Here is a 14444-nt window from a genome sequence, read left to right as displayed (position 1 = left end):
CTCTTCCCCCGTAAAAAACGAAATGACAATAGAATCCCGATTTCTCGGACCCCCCGGTTTTTCGAAACTCCCGATGATCTGAGCTTATCGCTTTCCCAGGCAGTCAAACAATCTAACCATCCCCCCTTCCCCCACCACCATAACTTTACAAGTCTCCCAATAACTTGACCACAATTCCTTTTCTGGTTCGAAAAAGTATCAGCCTGCCCTCATTTCGCTATCTTCTGTCAATGCTGTTTTACGGCATCCCGGAATTCGTATAAGCCGGCTTCAAACCAAAATAGCAATGGTAAGGAGGAATCAACGTTTTTAACTTAAGCGGTGCCGAATGTAACACTAAATTATAAAGCAGATGAAAAAAGTCTAGTGTGTTTGTAGTCATGCCCGAGGATCGAGGTATATTTTAAAGCAGAGTTAGATCATTTGCGGAACACCACAGCAGCCAAAGACGATTTGTCTTGTGACCTCTCATCCTCGAGAAACAGATCTGTTGACCATTTGCTGTCACGCCAAAAAAATACTATTTTTCAAGACTTTCACCGCAGTAGCTGACAGCAAGTTGGAGTTGTCTGTTTTTTTGTTCTTTATTTTCTTACCCTGATATCCTCTATTAGTTGCCAATCTGCAAGGTCATCATCTATAGCAAGAGAAAAAAAATAGGAAGAATTAAACGTTGAAAACAGATTTCAGAAAGAAAAAAACATATAAAAGTCCACGGAGGCCTTTCCACTTTTAAGTGGAAAATTTACAATGAGCATTATAGCAATATCTCCATTGGTGTTGCGCGAAGTGAATGAGCGAGCCTCATAATAGCGATGGGAGCTAAGATAAAGTTCGGGCTTTAATTAGCGTTAATTTATGGTAAGGAACTAACTTTACCCAAGTGTCAATGTACTTACAGAACTTTAAAATAGTAATTGACGAACCAACTGTTTTTACGTCTCCTGCTGGAGACGGGACCGCCATTTTTACGTGGTCATCCGAACTACGCAAAGGTTTAGAAGTTTGTACAAAAAATGGCAGCAGTGCCGTCGGTTTAAGGCCGTGAGTATTTGTCCGGTTACAGGGATTGGGCCTACACCTGCTCCGCACTCCACCGCTCTATTAGCTAAGCTAACCCTAAAGCGATTTTATGATGACGTTGTTTTCGCCGACTACAACACAAACGTAACGCGCATCTACCCTGTTATTTGTTTGCGATTAACGTTTCTCACCTTTTAAAGGAATCTTGATACTTGCTTGGATCAAACTTATAACTTCACATTTAAGCTTGCAAACTTCGATCTCCAACTCCTTTGTTCTGACAAAGAGAATGAGACGATTGAGGGCGTTTAACTCAAAGGACTAGAAATTCAAATCGTTCCCCGAGAAATGATTTTTAGAGAACACAGAATATAAAATTAAGAAAGAGTCAGTCGTTTGCCGACTCTACTTACATTTTCTGTTGTTGTAAAGATAGCAATTCTTCATCCGTTATTGGATCGGTTTGGACTTCAACGGCTTCTGTCTTTACTGTTTCTTTCTTTGCTTCTTCTTCTTTAGCCTTTATTATAAGATCTTTGTTGGTTGGAGTCTCTACCAGTCTCTTATCATAGCTATCGCTACACGTACTGTCCAACACGCAATCCTCCGTCAGCTAAAAAGGACGACAAAGAGAGAAAGTCAAATTAAGGTGGATTCTGGTTAAAGCCTGTCTTTTTTTTTTTTTTTTTTTTTGAATAGTTTATTAAAACTCTCTTGCAGTAAAAAGAACTGAATTATCGAGAACATTTTACAATCTTAAGGCAACTATTTCTAGAGTATAGTAATTTACAGTTATAACAATGAAAATAACAATTGAATCACTTAAAAAATTTAAATGTAAAGAAGTCCTCCACTCTCTTTGTCCTACAGACATGTCTGCCCTTTTTCTTTCAAATCTATGCAAGATTTCATTCAATCAAAAAATGGCTCCATAGGGTTATAGTTATTGGTTAAATAAATTTGTGAGAATTTTCGGTTGTTTTTGTGTTGTTGTTTTTTTTTTGCATTTCTTTAATGATTAACAATTGACGGTGGAGGGATGTTCAGAATTATGAAAACTTGAAAAATATTGGATTTGGGGATTGTTGAAAATTAAAATATGAGGGGAATAATAAGTAGACAAATATCAGATAGTCCACCACCACAACAAGGTGCCTCTGAGTTCATGATCATTACCGGACTAACTAGTTTGTGTATCCCTTTTCTACCCTAATTTCTTTCCTTCTAAAATCAAACACATTTCCCAAAAAACAACCAGAATTCCACCCTACCTCCCCCTCCTAATTGTACGCGAGTGCCAGACTCCGTTAACTGAATAACACTACGCGTGCTGTGGTTAGCCCTCACCAATGATCTGTCAGAGACAGACACCGGGCTGATGTCAGAGAGGATTACTTTTTTTGTCATGCCCAACATGGCACCCAGTTTATAAGAGCGCCTTTGAACACGATTATTAAGTGAAAGCCTGGAAAAAAATTTGAAGAAGCTGTCAAAAATAACAAAAAGAAGAAATAGAGATGGAAAATAGTCTTGGTTACTCGGAAAATGCCTAAATTGGATCAGATCTTCGAACAGTCCAACACTATGAGGCAAGTTTCTACTTTTTCCTTTCAATCACTTCACAAAACATCAGGGTACAACTCTAGCTAACCCTAGCCGTATCTATCGTAAATTTATCTTTAGTTTAAACTTCGTTCTTTCTAGCAATATTTAAAAATAATTTTTCTGTCTTATTGTAACTTAATCCAGAGGGGATATTACATTAACAGGACTATGGCTCGGTTACTAATGACAGCATACTACTCGTGTACTAAGCTAAGACCCCGGGGGTACTTTTAGGATTTTTGGTGGGGATGTGCCGCTGGGACCCTGGAACCCTCAGCCTATACTAGAGCTAGTTCAGCTGAATTTTCTTACCCTATACTAGACTAAACTCCCCAAATCCCTACCCCCCCCCCCACCCACCCCCTATCCTAGAGTAGCTGTTTTCCAGAAACTACTGAGGTCACTAGCACAGTCCAGCCAAAACAGAACCGACTTGATTTTTTTATAGTTTTGAGTGTCAATTCCCGATTTCCCTAGCCTAGACTTAAATCTTCAACCAATTGATCAGTTTCCTATTCTAGACCTAAACTCTCTGATTTAGATACCCTATCCCAGAGTAAACTGCTTGAAAACCATACCCTTCAAAGCGGCACATACCTATATAGCCCATATATGGCAGTACTATCCCCCCCGGGACATACCTCAACTGACGGTTCCTTAGGTGTTTCCTCATATGATAGTGTTGACTGGGAACTCCCTTCACTACCTGGCTCTTCCCAAGGAAAGGACTTTGATCGGGGCCTTTTAACTTCAGTCTCTTGTTTCTGCATGGGCTGTAAAAGGAGGTGCGTCCTCGGTGAACCCGTTAAGGGACCATTAACATGAGATCCAACTGTATATACGAGAAACAACCGACGGTTAAAAACAGACACATGTTATAAGGCGTTACGAAAATAGGAAGAAAACTAAACATGCGAAGCAACAGTTGAGGATAAAGGAAGCCTACGATCAACTCTTTGTTTGACGGAAAACGTTCGGTAAGGCCATAACAGTCCGTCGTAGCGACGTGTCCCTCTTACAAAGGCGATTCATTACACGATAAGAACGCAAGCAATTTTTACTGCGATCTTATTGCGATCTGTCGACGTTTTAGCAATAATCATGTGCACATTGCTTGTAAACAAATGTGGCGTAACAAAATTTGTATTTTCACGACAAAATCGCCTCAAAGTTGCCCATCTAATGACCTTTATAGAGTCAAACTAAGAAGGTGACTGAAGAAAGGCAGGGACGGAGTTTTAGTGTCCGTTAAGAGTGAACTGTCTGCATAAATGATAACAGTAGCGAGCTTAAGCAACCACTTTTTTATAAGTTCAAAACGGTTAAAGTTCCAGTTGAAATTGAAGTTGACAACGACGGCGGTGAACTTGCCTGCGTGCAGAGAGCGGTGAACACGTAACAAAAAAAGTAATCTGCAGGATTTGCACCCGGCTTTCAAACTCGCTCATGCCGTTTATTAGTTTAGCCTCTCGATTTTTCAACTGCAGGAGAATTTTCCAGGAGTTGAATTCTTAAGAATTCTATCCAGGTTTAGTCGTGTGTTCACGTCTTCCATAATTGAAGAAAACGTTAATTACACGAGCGAGACGATTTGCCTCGATTATTTTTTGGGCAGCAATGTTGAAACAACGTTGTGAAAATTCGATACAACAGCCGGGGAGTTCATGTTACCACGGCGACGACGGCCACAACGTCACTTCCAGTAAAATTGACTTCGAGTTTTTTTGAAACTCAATCAGCGCTCTTTTCTTAACTCGCCTACTTTTTCAAATGTAGGTGTATTGTTCTGAAGTTGAATCCCTAAGAACGATCTCCAAGTTCAGAAAAAGAAAGAGCAATCCATATAAGTTTGTTAACGTTCTCCATAAAATGTGAAATTAGGCAATTTAACGCCGTAGTCGTGCAGCGACTGCAAATAAACATACAAAAAAGTGTGATGCACGAGAAGAGTTGTCGTTTTGCTTATTAAACCTATTACTTTTTGGACGTTCTCGTTGACATCGCTGCGGAGACATCCCTAATGTCGCAACGATATTGCAAGAAGGCAAGAACCCCTCTTTTGCAATGCTGTAATGCGCTGAAATTGTCGTTGCGAATCGTCTCGTGTAATAGTGCCTCAAAACAGCGCATTAGGAAGGTTTACGTCGTAGTCGTGCAGTGGACGTAAACAGGCACATGCAGTGTTTTTGGTTTGCTCTAAATATCCAGTTGTTCTTTCGACGTCAGTGTTGCCGTCGTCGTGACTACGAGGAAACTTTCCAAATACTAAGTAGTGCGCGCGGGCGAACCAACGTCATTTTGGCGGGAAAATGTGATAGTCATCGTCATTATATTACGAGTTTTAGCGAGAACGTCGTAGAGGCGAAAAAAAATTATCAAGTGTTAGTAATTTTATCATTTAGCGATCAAGAGAGGGCTTCACCTCCTTCAACGGAAAAAAGCAAACTAACTTTTGTGGTGAGAAAAAGTAAAACGATGCTTTCCGGGGTGTCTATTTTTAGAGAATAGGCGAGAAAACGTAAAATTAAATGTCGTCCTCGAATCTAAAGCTCTGTAGATTTTAAGGGAGACAACAACGAAACAACGATGGCGACGGCTACGAAAACACCAGTTAAAAAGTGTGTTCGCGCTTCTTTAAACTTGATCGCACTTATCCCATCTCGTCAATTCGTCAAATGGCGAATTTTTCTGGAGTTGAATTCTAAAAAGACTGTATCAAAGTTCAAGAAAAGAAAACGAGGGTCACGTGAAATTAGGCATTTTCAAAACGTCGTAGTCGTGCAACGACGACAAAGAAAGGTACAAAAAAGCGTAATGCACGTGCAGAGTTGTTGTTTTGCCTACCTTAACCTATTGCTTTTTTGCCGTTCCCGTTGCCGTCGCAGTCGTCGTTGGTTAAGCTCCCTATAGAGTAAGAGCCAACATCTTCTTACCTGTACTGTTTTCGGACAGGGCGCGCGTTACCTTCTTTTTCCGGCGAAAACTGTTCCGCAACTGAAACACACAAAGCCATCACGAAAGATAGCTTGGTACAAACTCACTTTAATAGCAAAACCATCACTACAAATCGAAGAGTTTAGCTATCGGACCTCTTGTGTCCATTAGTAAAAATGCACAGATGAAACAAAAAGAAAGGCAACTGACCCTAAATGCGAAACAAAATAATTATTAAAAATGTTTAATATATCAGTTTCGATGTTTCAATATAAAACACCAAACTTAATCAGAGGCTAAAATGAAATCAAAGAAACCCGGCCCTTAGGATCGTCACAACTGATGCGGACCAAACATATTTCTGAGCGAAACATGATTTTGAATACAAAAAACCAATTTGAAAAACTTGTCACCGGATTATCATAATTCTCACCTTTCCCATAATGCTTCCCCCTGCCACTCCGCGCTCCAAAGGAGAGGCCGCCATGTGTCGCGTGTTTGCAAGCTTCACCGCTTCCTTTAAAACGAGAAAAAGAATATTAATAAACACAGGAAAGACATTAGAGAGATTAATAGTCACGTTTACGGCAAACGGCTTAACTAGAGCTATACTATACTATACTGTTAATTACTTCTACTCCAAAGTTCGGAGCTTCACGTTAGTTATGTCTATAACAACTGTTTTGGACTGTATAAACACCAAAATTTAATTTCAGCCACCCTGTTGATAGCGATTGTCCAAAGGAAAGCTATTTTTAACAAAAATCAAGAAAACCGCGCGCTTTGTAGATAAAAAATGCCTCGTGTTTTGTTATCGATTTTAAAACAATGTTACCGTTCCTACAAAGGGAACGCTCCACTGTCAGTAATGTTCTGTTTACCTTCAGATCTGTAACCCAGTCAAAAACACAAACATCCTTGGGAGGTGATAGCTGATAATCTCTTCCATCCCTATGGACAATAAAAAATAAGGCTCATAGTTATACAAAAATGCAGAAAGTTTCGTGATCAAAGTCAAAAAAGGACGGTGAGGTTTTGCCGAGTTAGCAGAAGAGCAGTATTGAGTATTTCCGATCCGCTGTCACTTGATGCGTTTAATTTTTCTTGTTAGAAAACTGAAATAAAAGGGAGCTTCCTTTAAATGGGTAAGCATGTTCGCTATCTCGGAAGCCGGTATTTTGCGTCCTTTTCTTGCGTCCGTTTCAAGTGTGTTTTTTAAGTTACCATGGAAACGTTATTATTGCGTCATACATCGAATGTTGCAGACGCGCGCACATAGACGCAAGTGAGAACCTTCTAGAGTGACAGAAAAAGAGACAAAATAAACCTAAAAAATAATTTTCTGAACTGACTGTCTCTTGCGTAACAGTTGAAGGAACAGGTGTCCTACCATCGTCTACACACAACCTACTCCAACAAATAAACAACCATTGAATTGCGGGATGACATATTCAAAGTCCTCCCCCCTGAAAAATAAACAACAAACAAAAATTCACAGCAGTATTGTACTTTCCGCTATTTCAGTGTTTGGCAACATAACAGTTACTAAAAATACTTAACAGCTAACCTACCTCGAAATAACAACAAATACTTCAAGCACTGAAGCTGCAATGTCTATGTTTCTGAAAAGGGGAACAAAAAAAAACTTTGAATGAGGCTCAGTGATCTAATGTAGCACAATTGCCAGCTGTATAGATATATTTTTTTAACAACAATTTTTTTAAAAGTATCACAGTATTTCGCAGAAAAAGGTGTGGGCCGCGTTCCCCACGGTTCACCCCTACGGACACCCATGCTCCTCACAGGCTGGGAACAACGCGATCAAAGGAACAACATATGTTACACGAGTGGTTCACTATTTAAAAATAGTTTCCGGAAATTCCAATTGAAAAGTAAATGGAACACGTCTTTTCGGATAGTTCCGGTGGAAAATTTCAAAGGGAAACAGAATGTCTGAAAAGGTATTTCTGATTTCCTGGTCGGCAACACCTACAGCGTATATCTCTTTCGTAAACAAGCGATGCAGTTTTTTTTAAAAGGTCTTTTTAATCTTGAACCCAGATCTCCTGTCGTTTCCGATGGAGTTAAATACTGCGCGAAAATCGGAGGCAAAAATAAATGGAGAAGGGGGAATAGTCTAAGAGGGAACGGATAAGAGGAAGAAGAGGTTTCCTTTTCTCCTCTTCCCCTCCCCCCTTCATTCCTCTTTTTTGCTCTCGTGCCAACTTCCTCGAACTCGCGCTGAAAACTCGGCAGAAACGCTTGCCACGCAGGCTACACGTTTTTTAATTTTACTGATCACTTGCTATGTCAGGTTCATCAATAACAATTACCATAGACCGTTTGCTCATTACCAAATTTGAGAAGATTATTGACAATATAAATCTGCCGTTTGCCGTTTGCCTTTTCTAAATCTCTCCATTCTGTCTCCAGGTCTATTTCCGTTTCAGTACTTATCTGTTCTTTAGAAAGGGGATTTGGTTACGTGGCCGTATTATCGAGCTTAATTTTTTTTTATAATGGAACAAAAAACCTTGCATTTCAGAATTCGGCCGAAATAGCAACATTAACGCGGTCTCCTTTAAGAAAGTACCGTATTTACTCAAATAACGGCCCTTACTAAATTTCTGACGCCACAAATGCGGCACTTATTCAAGGGCGGTAAATATTGAAGTAAATACAGTATGTGGGCATTTCGCCAGGATAAATCAAAACGGCCGAAATAAGAAGGTGACAAAATAGAGCCATTTTCACATGAGGTTACTTCCGTCTTGTTGGGGTCCCAAACCAGTCCTCTGGGAGTTGAACTTTTTGCTTATGTAAATGCACACATTCTTGTGACACAATAAATTAGCTGCTAACCACGTAAGTGAAAACTTTCTGTAAGGGGGGAGGGAGATTGCAAATACCCCCTCCCCCTCCTTCTCTGGTAAAGTAAATGAAATCGTTACTACTAACACCTACCCTAACGGTTGGCTATCTGGTGGAGTCTTGTTCCGTTTGTGCTCATAAAAATGGAGATTAGAGTCTTGTATAACAAACCTGAATGAGAAAGTTAGCAAAGAAAATTACAGTTGGGAAACAAAGAATCTGAAGTTTTTAACTAGGACTTATATGCTCACTTGACCACAGTCATGACAAAAATTGATTACTAATAATTATTAATAAAGAGTCCTGCAGCTTTTTTGACATGACATGCGAGGAAATGAAATAACAGAAACAAGTAAAGAAAGTACACCACAAACAGCTGTGGAAAAATAGTACAGGCCTTCTACTGACCTGGTTACCCTGTGTGTCCATCCTTATCTGTTGTGAATGTCAACTTTTTTTTCTCGTGAAAACAAATGTTTAACTAGATACTGTTTAGGTAACGAGGTCATTGCTTCATTTTTTTGCCAAAATACTTACAGTTTCTCTGTTTCAGCTTAATGTTCATTGTTATATTATTATTATTATTATTATTATTATTATTATTATTATTATTATTGTTATTATACAATTGTACATTCAAAAACAAATAAAGTTTCCATTATTACTAGTATTATTATTATTATTATTATTATTATTATTATTATTATTATTATTATTATATCAAGGTAATATTTAATCAGGTGTTTTCCAAGTACAAGGTTAACTGGAATCAGTCAATAAATCTTAAGAGGGGGTAACCAGGCAACGGGTACAAGAGAGGATTTGCCAAAGGCAGCCTCTTGTCTAAAGCAGAGAGTTTATAACAGAGGCAGGATGTGGGCAGTTGCCCAAGCTGTCCAAACCAGTGGTCACTAATATCAGCGAACCCCAAACGACAGTTTTCCTCAATCAAATTCTGACTTAATTATTTAAGCATTATCATTAACATCATTTCTGTCCAATGCAAAAGTGGACAGAGAAATCAACCTTGGCTGAAAACTGATTGTTGACTTACAAGAATTTGTTGTTGAATGTACTGAAGCAAAAGCCTACACAATACCATGTTGCAACATGTTAAAGAAAACCACAAGGGAGGCACTCTTTGTGATATTTTGGGGCAAGGGTGTGCTGTTGAGACCCCCAGGGGGGTACTCTGAAGTTAAGCCTCAGGTTCTCATATGTTGCCGATGTATCTGCGACATAGCCACCGGTACTGCCTGGGACACATCTTGGACAAATGAGAACCTGTGCTGCAGGCAACTAAAGCCATCGCAGAGCTCTACCACAGGAACACCTGCGAAGTTGAACTTGAGTCAACTTTGCAGGCATGCTGGAGGTAAAGACTGGGATAACCAATATTGCTGGCCACTTCTGTTCTCATGTCAGAAAAGTATTCCAGGCAGTATCGGCTGCCATGTCGCGGGTGCATCAGCGGCATATGAGAACCAGGCTTTACAGTGACACAAATGATGGAAGGATTTTTTGCGGTCTGAAATTAACAAACTCTCTTCGTTATTTCCAAACATTTTCCGTTATTTTCCAAAACTGTGTACAGCTAAAATGCAACAGCAGCATTTTTTCTGACCTTCCAGGTAACAGGCAGCCTTAGAAAAGACAAGTAAAGCGACAGCATACTCCCCACTGCCCATTCCCCCCACCCCCTCCTCCCCCCTGAAAGGCCTCATACAAAGCAGCAACCCCTTCAACACCACTAGTAGGAAAACAAATAAACCCCATTGAAGGGTACCTACTAGTGTACAATGTAATTATATTTTAGTAACCCCTGAAATAACATTCAAAAGCTAGTCAAATTAGAGAGTTTTGTAAATATTTTATAAGCAAACCTTTCTTCAAATAAATAAATAAAAGTATATGGACTGAATAAAAATATTTCAATTATTAAATAACTAAGCTGGCTAAGCTTCTCTTTCTATTTTAACAAGATGATTATGTTATTAAGTGACTGGTAATTGACAGTAGAAACTTTTTTTATAGTACCCAAATGCAAGTGTATTGCACACCCTAAAGGATTATAACTATTAATCTTCAAAAAAAACTTACCAATTCCTGTCACTTTTATCTTCCCTAAGCCTATTAAGTCCTAAAGGGAGATGAATAAGTTATCATAAGTTACGTAAAAGGGGTAATAACAACTTTGGTTTCAGAAATAAATCTTCTTTTTTACAAAAATCCAACAAGTCTCACTTTTTCTTATTCGCGTTACATTTCCTAGCTTCACTTAAATGCAATTATTATTAGGAAGCTTAAGCAATGACGACAGTAACAGCAGCAAAAATGTCGCCCAAAAAGTGAATTTGTGCTGTTTCAAACTTCAATGCTATTATTCCCACTCTTTTATTTTGTCAAATATTGGCGATTTTTTCAGGAGTTGATTTCTAAAGGAATGTATCTTAGTACACAAAATTGTTTTCCTGTTTTCATGTCCTCCTTAAAACATGAAATTAGGATGTTTTACATCAGAGTCATGCAGTGACTGCAAAGAAATGTACAAAAAAGTGTGATAGGGGTGTGTTCACTAGTCTAAAAAGAGACCCTATTGCTTTTTTGCCGATCTCGTTGTCGTTGCTGTCGTTGCTGCCTAGTTTCCCATCAATTTTCAGTTCACAACTCCTTATTTTCTTTTTTTGGGTGGTCAGGCATTGGGTAGGTTGATGATAGGAAGATAATAAATTAGGACTATTCTGCCTTAGTCACACTTCATACACTGGAAATCTCCTCCAAGCATGCTTGCTTATGACATCAGGCAAGCAACCTCAAGAACTTGAAAACTGAAAATAACCACTTGTTTGTACACTTTCGGGAAACCTATTTAAGTGACCCCCAGGTAAAGCTACCTTTCTACCTTTTCCCCCCAGGAAAATGGCTGCCCCTCCTCACAAGTGATAGACAACCAGCTGCTTGACACTGAAGATCTTTTCAACTCTGGCTCCTATTTTAGCCTGCAGAACTGGCGATATTTTTTCACCTTTTTGCACTTTTCTGCCTCTCCCCCTCCCTGCCCTTTTTTGCACCTGCAACACAGGCTAGCATTTATTGGGCAAACAGGGAAGAAGCCAGCGTGGAATGTGAGACACACAGAACAGGGAAAAGGCATTTTTCAGCACCTTGTTCCATTGTTTCTGTCCTACACCCCTCACTCTGCTTCATGCTTACCTTTGCTTGCCGGAAAAATAATTTATGCGAAACAATAATACTGTTACGCCAGTTATGCAGGCTCCCTTTTTAAGCAAGCAAGCAGTGAAAATAAAACTGTACCTTTCATGACCATAATCTTTGTAACTATTGTTTGTAAGTAGGACTTTCTAGAATTTTGTATCTTTACTTAATTTTTGTTTATTTATTTATTTATTTATTTATTTTTATGTGTACTTTTTGGTTGAGGGCCATGCGTATATTATCTGTGGATATTCTAGTGAAACCCTCATAAAAACAAGTATCTATCTATCAATCCATCTATCTGTCAATCCCAAGATTGGTCAGTCAAATTTGAAACAGGCTTGGAATATGCTAATTAAACAAAAATTGTCCAACCAAGCAGAGCTCTCAATGAGCTTTAAATGGGTCAAATCCTTTTGTGAAACCCCCAGTTGCCTGGGATTTTACATACAATTAAACTAAAGGCTTTAAAATGAGGCAAATAATGATTGTTTAAATTGATACCGCTGTAGCTGTGTAGAGGTTGTATGTGCCCTTGAAGTCCAAGCCACTCTCGTCTGGGTGATGAAGCCATCACGACACAGAAGACTGATTGAATTATACTGTATGAACAAGAAAGTCAGTTTATAATTCCACATTATAAATATGCCAGCTGGGTTATCAAACGATCAGAGTCTGTGGACAGGCAATTAAATTGAATAAACATTGGCACTGTGATTAGCTGGCTCAAATGAATCTTAATTGAGCACATATAAGTTCAAATTGAATAATGGACATCCAAATAAACTTATTACATACCATATAAACTAAATAATAACTGAGAAGCACTTGCCTTTTAGACGGTTTGGCATATATTTACGTGATTGCGTTGAACAGGAAGAAAAAAATGTGCCTCGCCATTACCCTTGCGATTTCGTGAAAACGACAAAAAAACGACCGGTTGGACTCTCGGACGTGACAGAAAGGGCAAACGAAACTGGCCGGCGGCCAGAAATCTTCGCTTCTGCCGAACAAGTCACGAACATCATACGAACGTCACACGCACAGTCTCTGAGTTATATGGGAGTTAAATCACGCATTTCCTGGAAAATAAATTTCTACCTGTTACTCCTACTGCAGGTAAAAATTTCCTCTCCTATTTTCTAGTATTGTAATCTAAAATTCGGGACACGTTGCGTATCTTTGCGTGCGAACGCAGGCGTATTTCCGGCTGGCGGCTTCCATCTTCCCGGGCACCTATTCATCACGTATAACCGGTGTATTATTACTTCTCAAACTCATTAATAATTCATTAAGAAAATACAAAGGAAATTAATGTTTAATGAGTGTTTGGAAATCGGATGAAACACTGCTTAGTATTTGCATCCTTAATTTCTCCTTCAAAAATGATTTTGTTTGAGAAGAAATATCAAACATTCGACACAGTGTTTCATCACCAGATGAAACACCTCGAAGTTCGTCAAAAATACTCCGCTGCGCGTCGTATTTTCAACTCTCTTCTCGGTGTTTCATCTGGTGATGAAACACTGCATCTCATGTTTGATATATTACATGAAACACTAGTTGAAGCTCAGATTTCCATCCTCAAAAAAAGCATCCGCAAAGATTTCGCGTGAAACAAAGGAGAAGTATTTTTAAAAAGGGAATACGAAAGGTCGGCGCGCAGGTTGGTCGGTTCCCCCGCGGCTAGGTGATCAGGCGTAAGATAGAGCGTCCAAAAAAAGGGGAGATTGGATTAGTCCCTCCACCCTCTCTTCCACAATCCACCTGATCTTCATCTTAACCTTTTTCTTAACGATAAAGGTCGTCAGGCAACCAGAAGAACCTCCCTTAACACAGCTGCGTGAAAGGACAAAGCAGGTTACCAGCGTCGATCGAGGAGTAAAGGCCAGATAAATCCGAGTTTAAATGTGGTTTACAAACCAATGGGAAGCCCAGGACGCTGATGTGTCTTGAACCATCCATCCTTAATGCCCCCGCCGTTTATTGAGGGGTTTCAGGGGCGGATCTAGTGATAAATACTGACCTATTTCCTAAACGGGTGAAGGCGCAAGCTTGTAGGAGGTTTCGGAGGCATGCTCCCGCGGAAAATTTCTTGGGGTTTTTAGTCATTCAGACAAGGTGGTGGACAAAACACTGACCTTTAGTCCATGGACTACCCTCATGGACTACCCTAAAATGGACAATGCCGCTGAAGTTTAGTGATTAAGGTTAGGAAACTGAGTGAATCAGGTTTCATTAAGGGTCCTTATACTGGGAAATCTGAACTGAAACTTGATTCACTCAGTTTTCTAACCCACCAAACTTCAGCGGCGTAGTCCATTTTAGGGTAGTTCATGGGAGTAGTCCATGGACTAGGGGTCAATGTTGATTGATGGAAACCGGAGTTGATTCCGCGCCTGGGTTTACCGCGAGATTTTACTTCGCCACTTGTTCTTTGGTTTAAAGAATTTCAATGTGTGCATCTGTATCCTGCGAATACAGCCGCCTCTCCTAGCCTCTCGCCGCTAGTCTTTCCCCGCGTAACGTCCTTAGGGCTGGGAACGAGAAGGGACAGACCAGTGCACATGAAAAAGGGAGGAAGCCTAATATCCGTAACGAAATTATAAGGGGAGAGAGTGAATTGTTTAAAGTTTCATTGTCTGTTTGCGGAAAGAAAACTGCATGTTCGTGTAGAGACGGGACGTGAGAGAAGACCACGTTCGAAGCACAAGAAAGTCTCGTTTTCAGGAAACCGTAAAAGGGCCAGGCTAAAGCTTACATGTTCTGTTCTCCCTATGTGGGTCAATTAGTAA

General features: G+C 39.7%; 1 protein-coding gene across 1 annotated transcript in view; it reads right to left on the bottom strand.

Annotated features, from left to right (window-relative positions):
- Window positions 1-12223, bottom strand: part of LOC140938341 (uncharacterized) — a 57749-nt gene extending 45526 nt beyond the window's left edge. Inside the window, exons 1-11 of the mRNA XM_073387829.1 lie at window positions 12154-12223; window positions 10534-10573; window positions 8527-8604; window positions 7134-7184; window positions 6444-6513; window positions 5996-6079; window positions 5562-5622; window positions 3270-3460; window positions 1437-1636; window positions 1215-1300; window positions 597-637 (exon numbers count right to left, since the gene is read on the bottom strand). Coding sequence (XP_073243930.1) covers window positions 597-637; window positions 1215-1300; window positions 1437-1636; window positions 3270-3460; window positions 5562-5622; window positions 5996-6079; window positions 6444-6513; window positions 7134-7184; window positions 8527-8604; window positions 10534-10573; window positions 12154-12223 — 972 coding nt within the window. The remainder of the gene's footprint in view (window positions 1-596; window positions 638-1214; window positions 1301-1436; window positions 1637-3269; window positions 3461-5561; window positions 5623-5995; window positions 6080-6443; window positions 6514-7133; window positions 7185-8526; window positions 8605-10533; window positions 10574-12153) is intronic.
- Between the last annotated feature and the right edge of the window lie 2221 nt (window positions 12224-14444).

The sequence above is a fragment of the Porites lutea genome, chromosome 5 (genome assembly GCF_958299795.1).
Source record: "Porites lutea chromosome 5, jaPorLute2.1, whole genome shotgun sequence".
Classification (NCBI taxonomy): domain Eukaryota; kingdom Metazoa; phylum Cnidaria; class Anthozoa; order Scleractinia; family Poritidae; genus Porites; species Porites lutea.
This window is presented reverse-complemented; position numbering and strand designations above follow the sequence as displayed.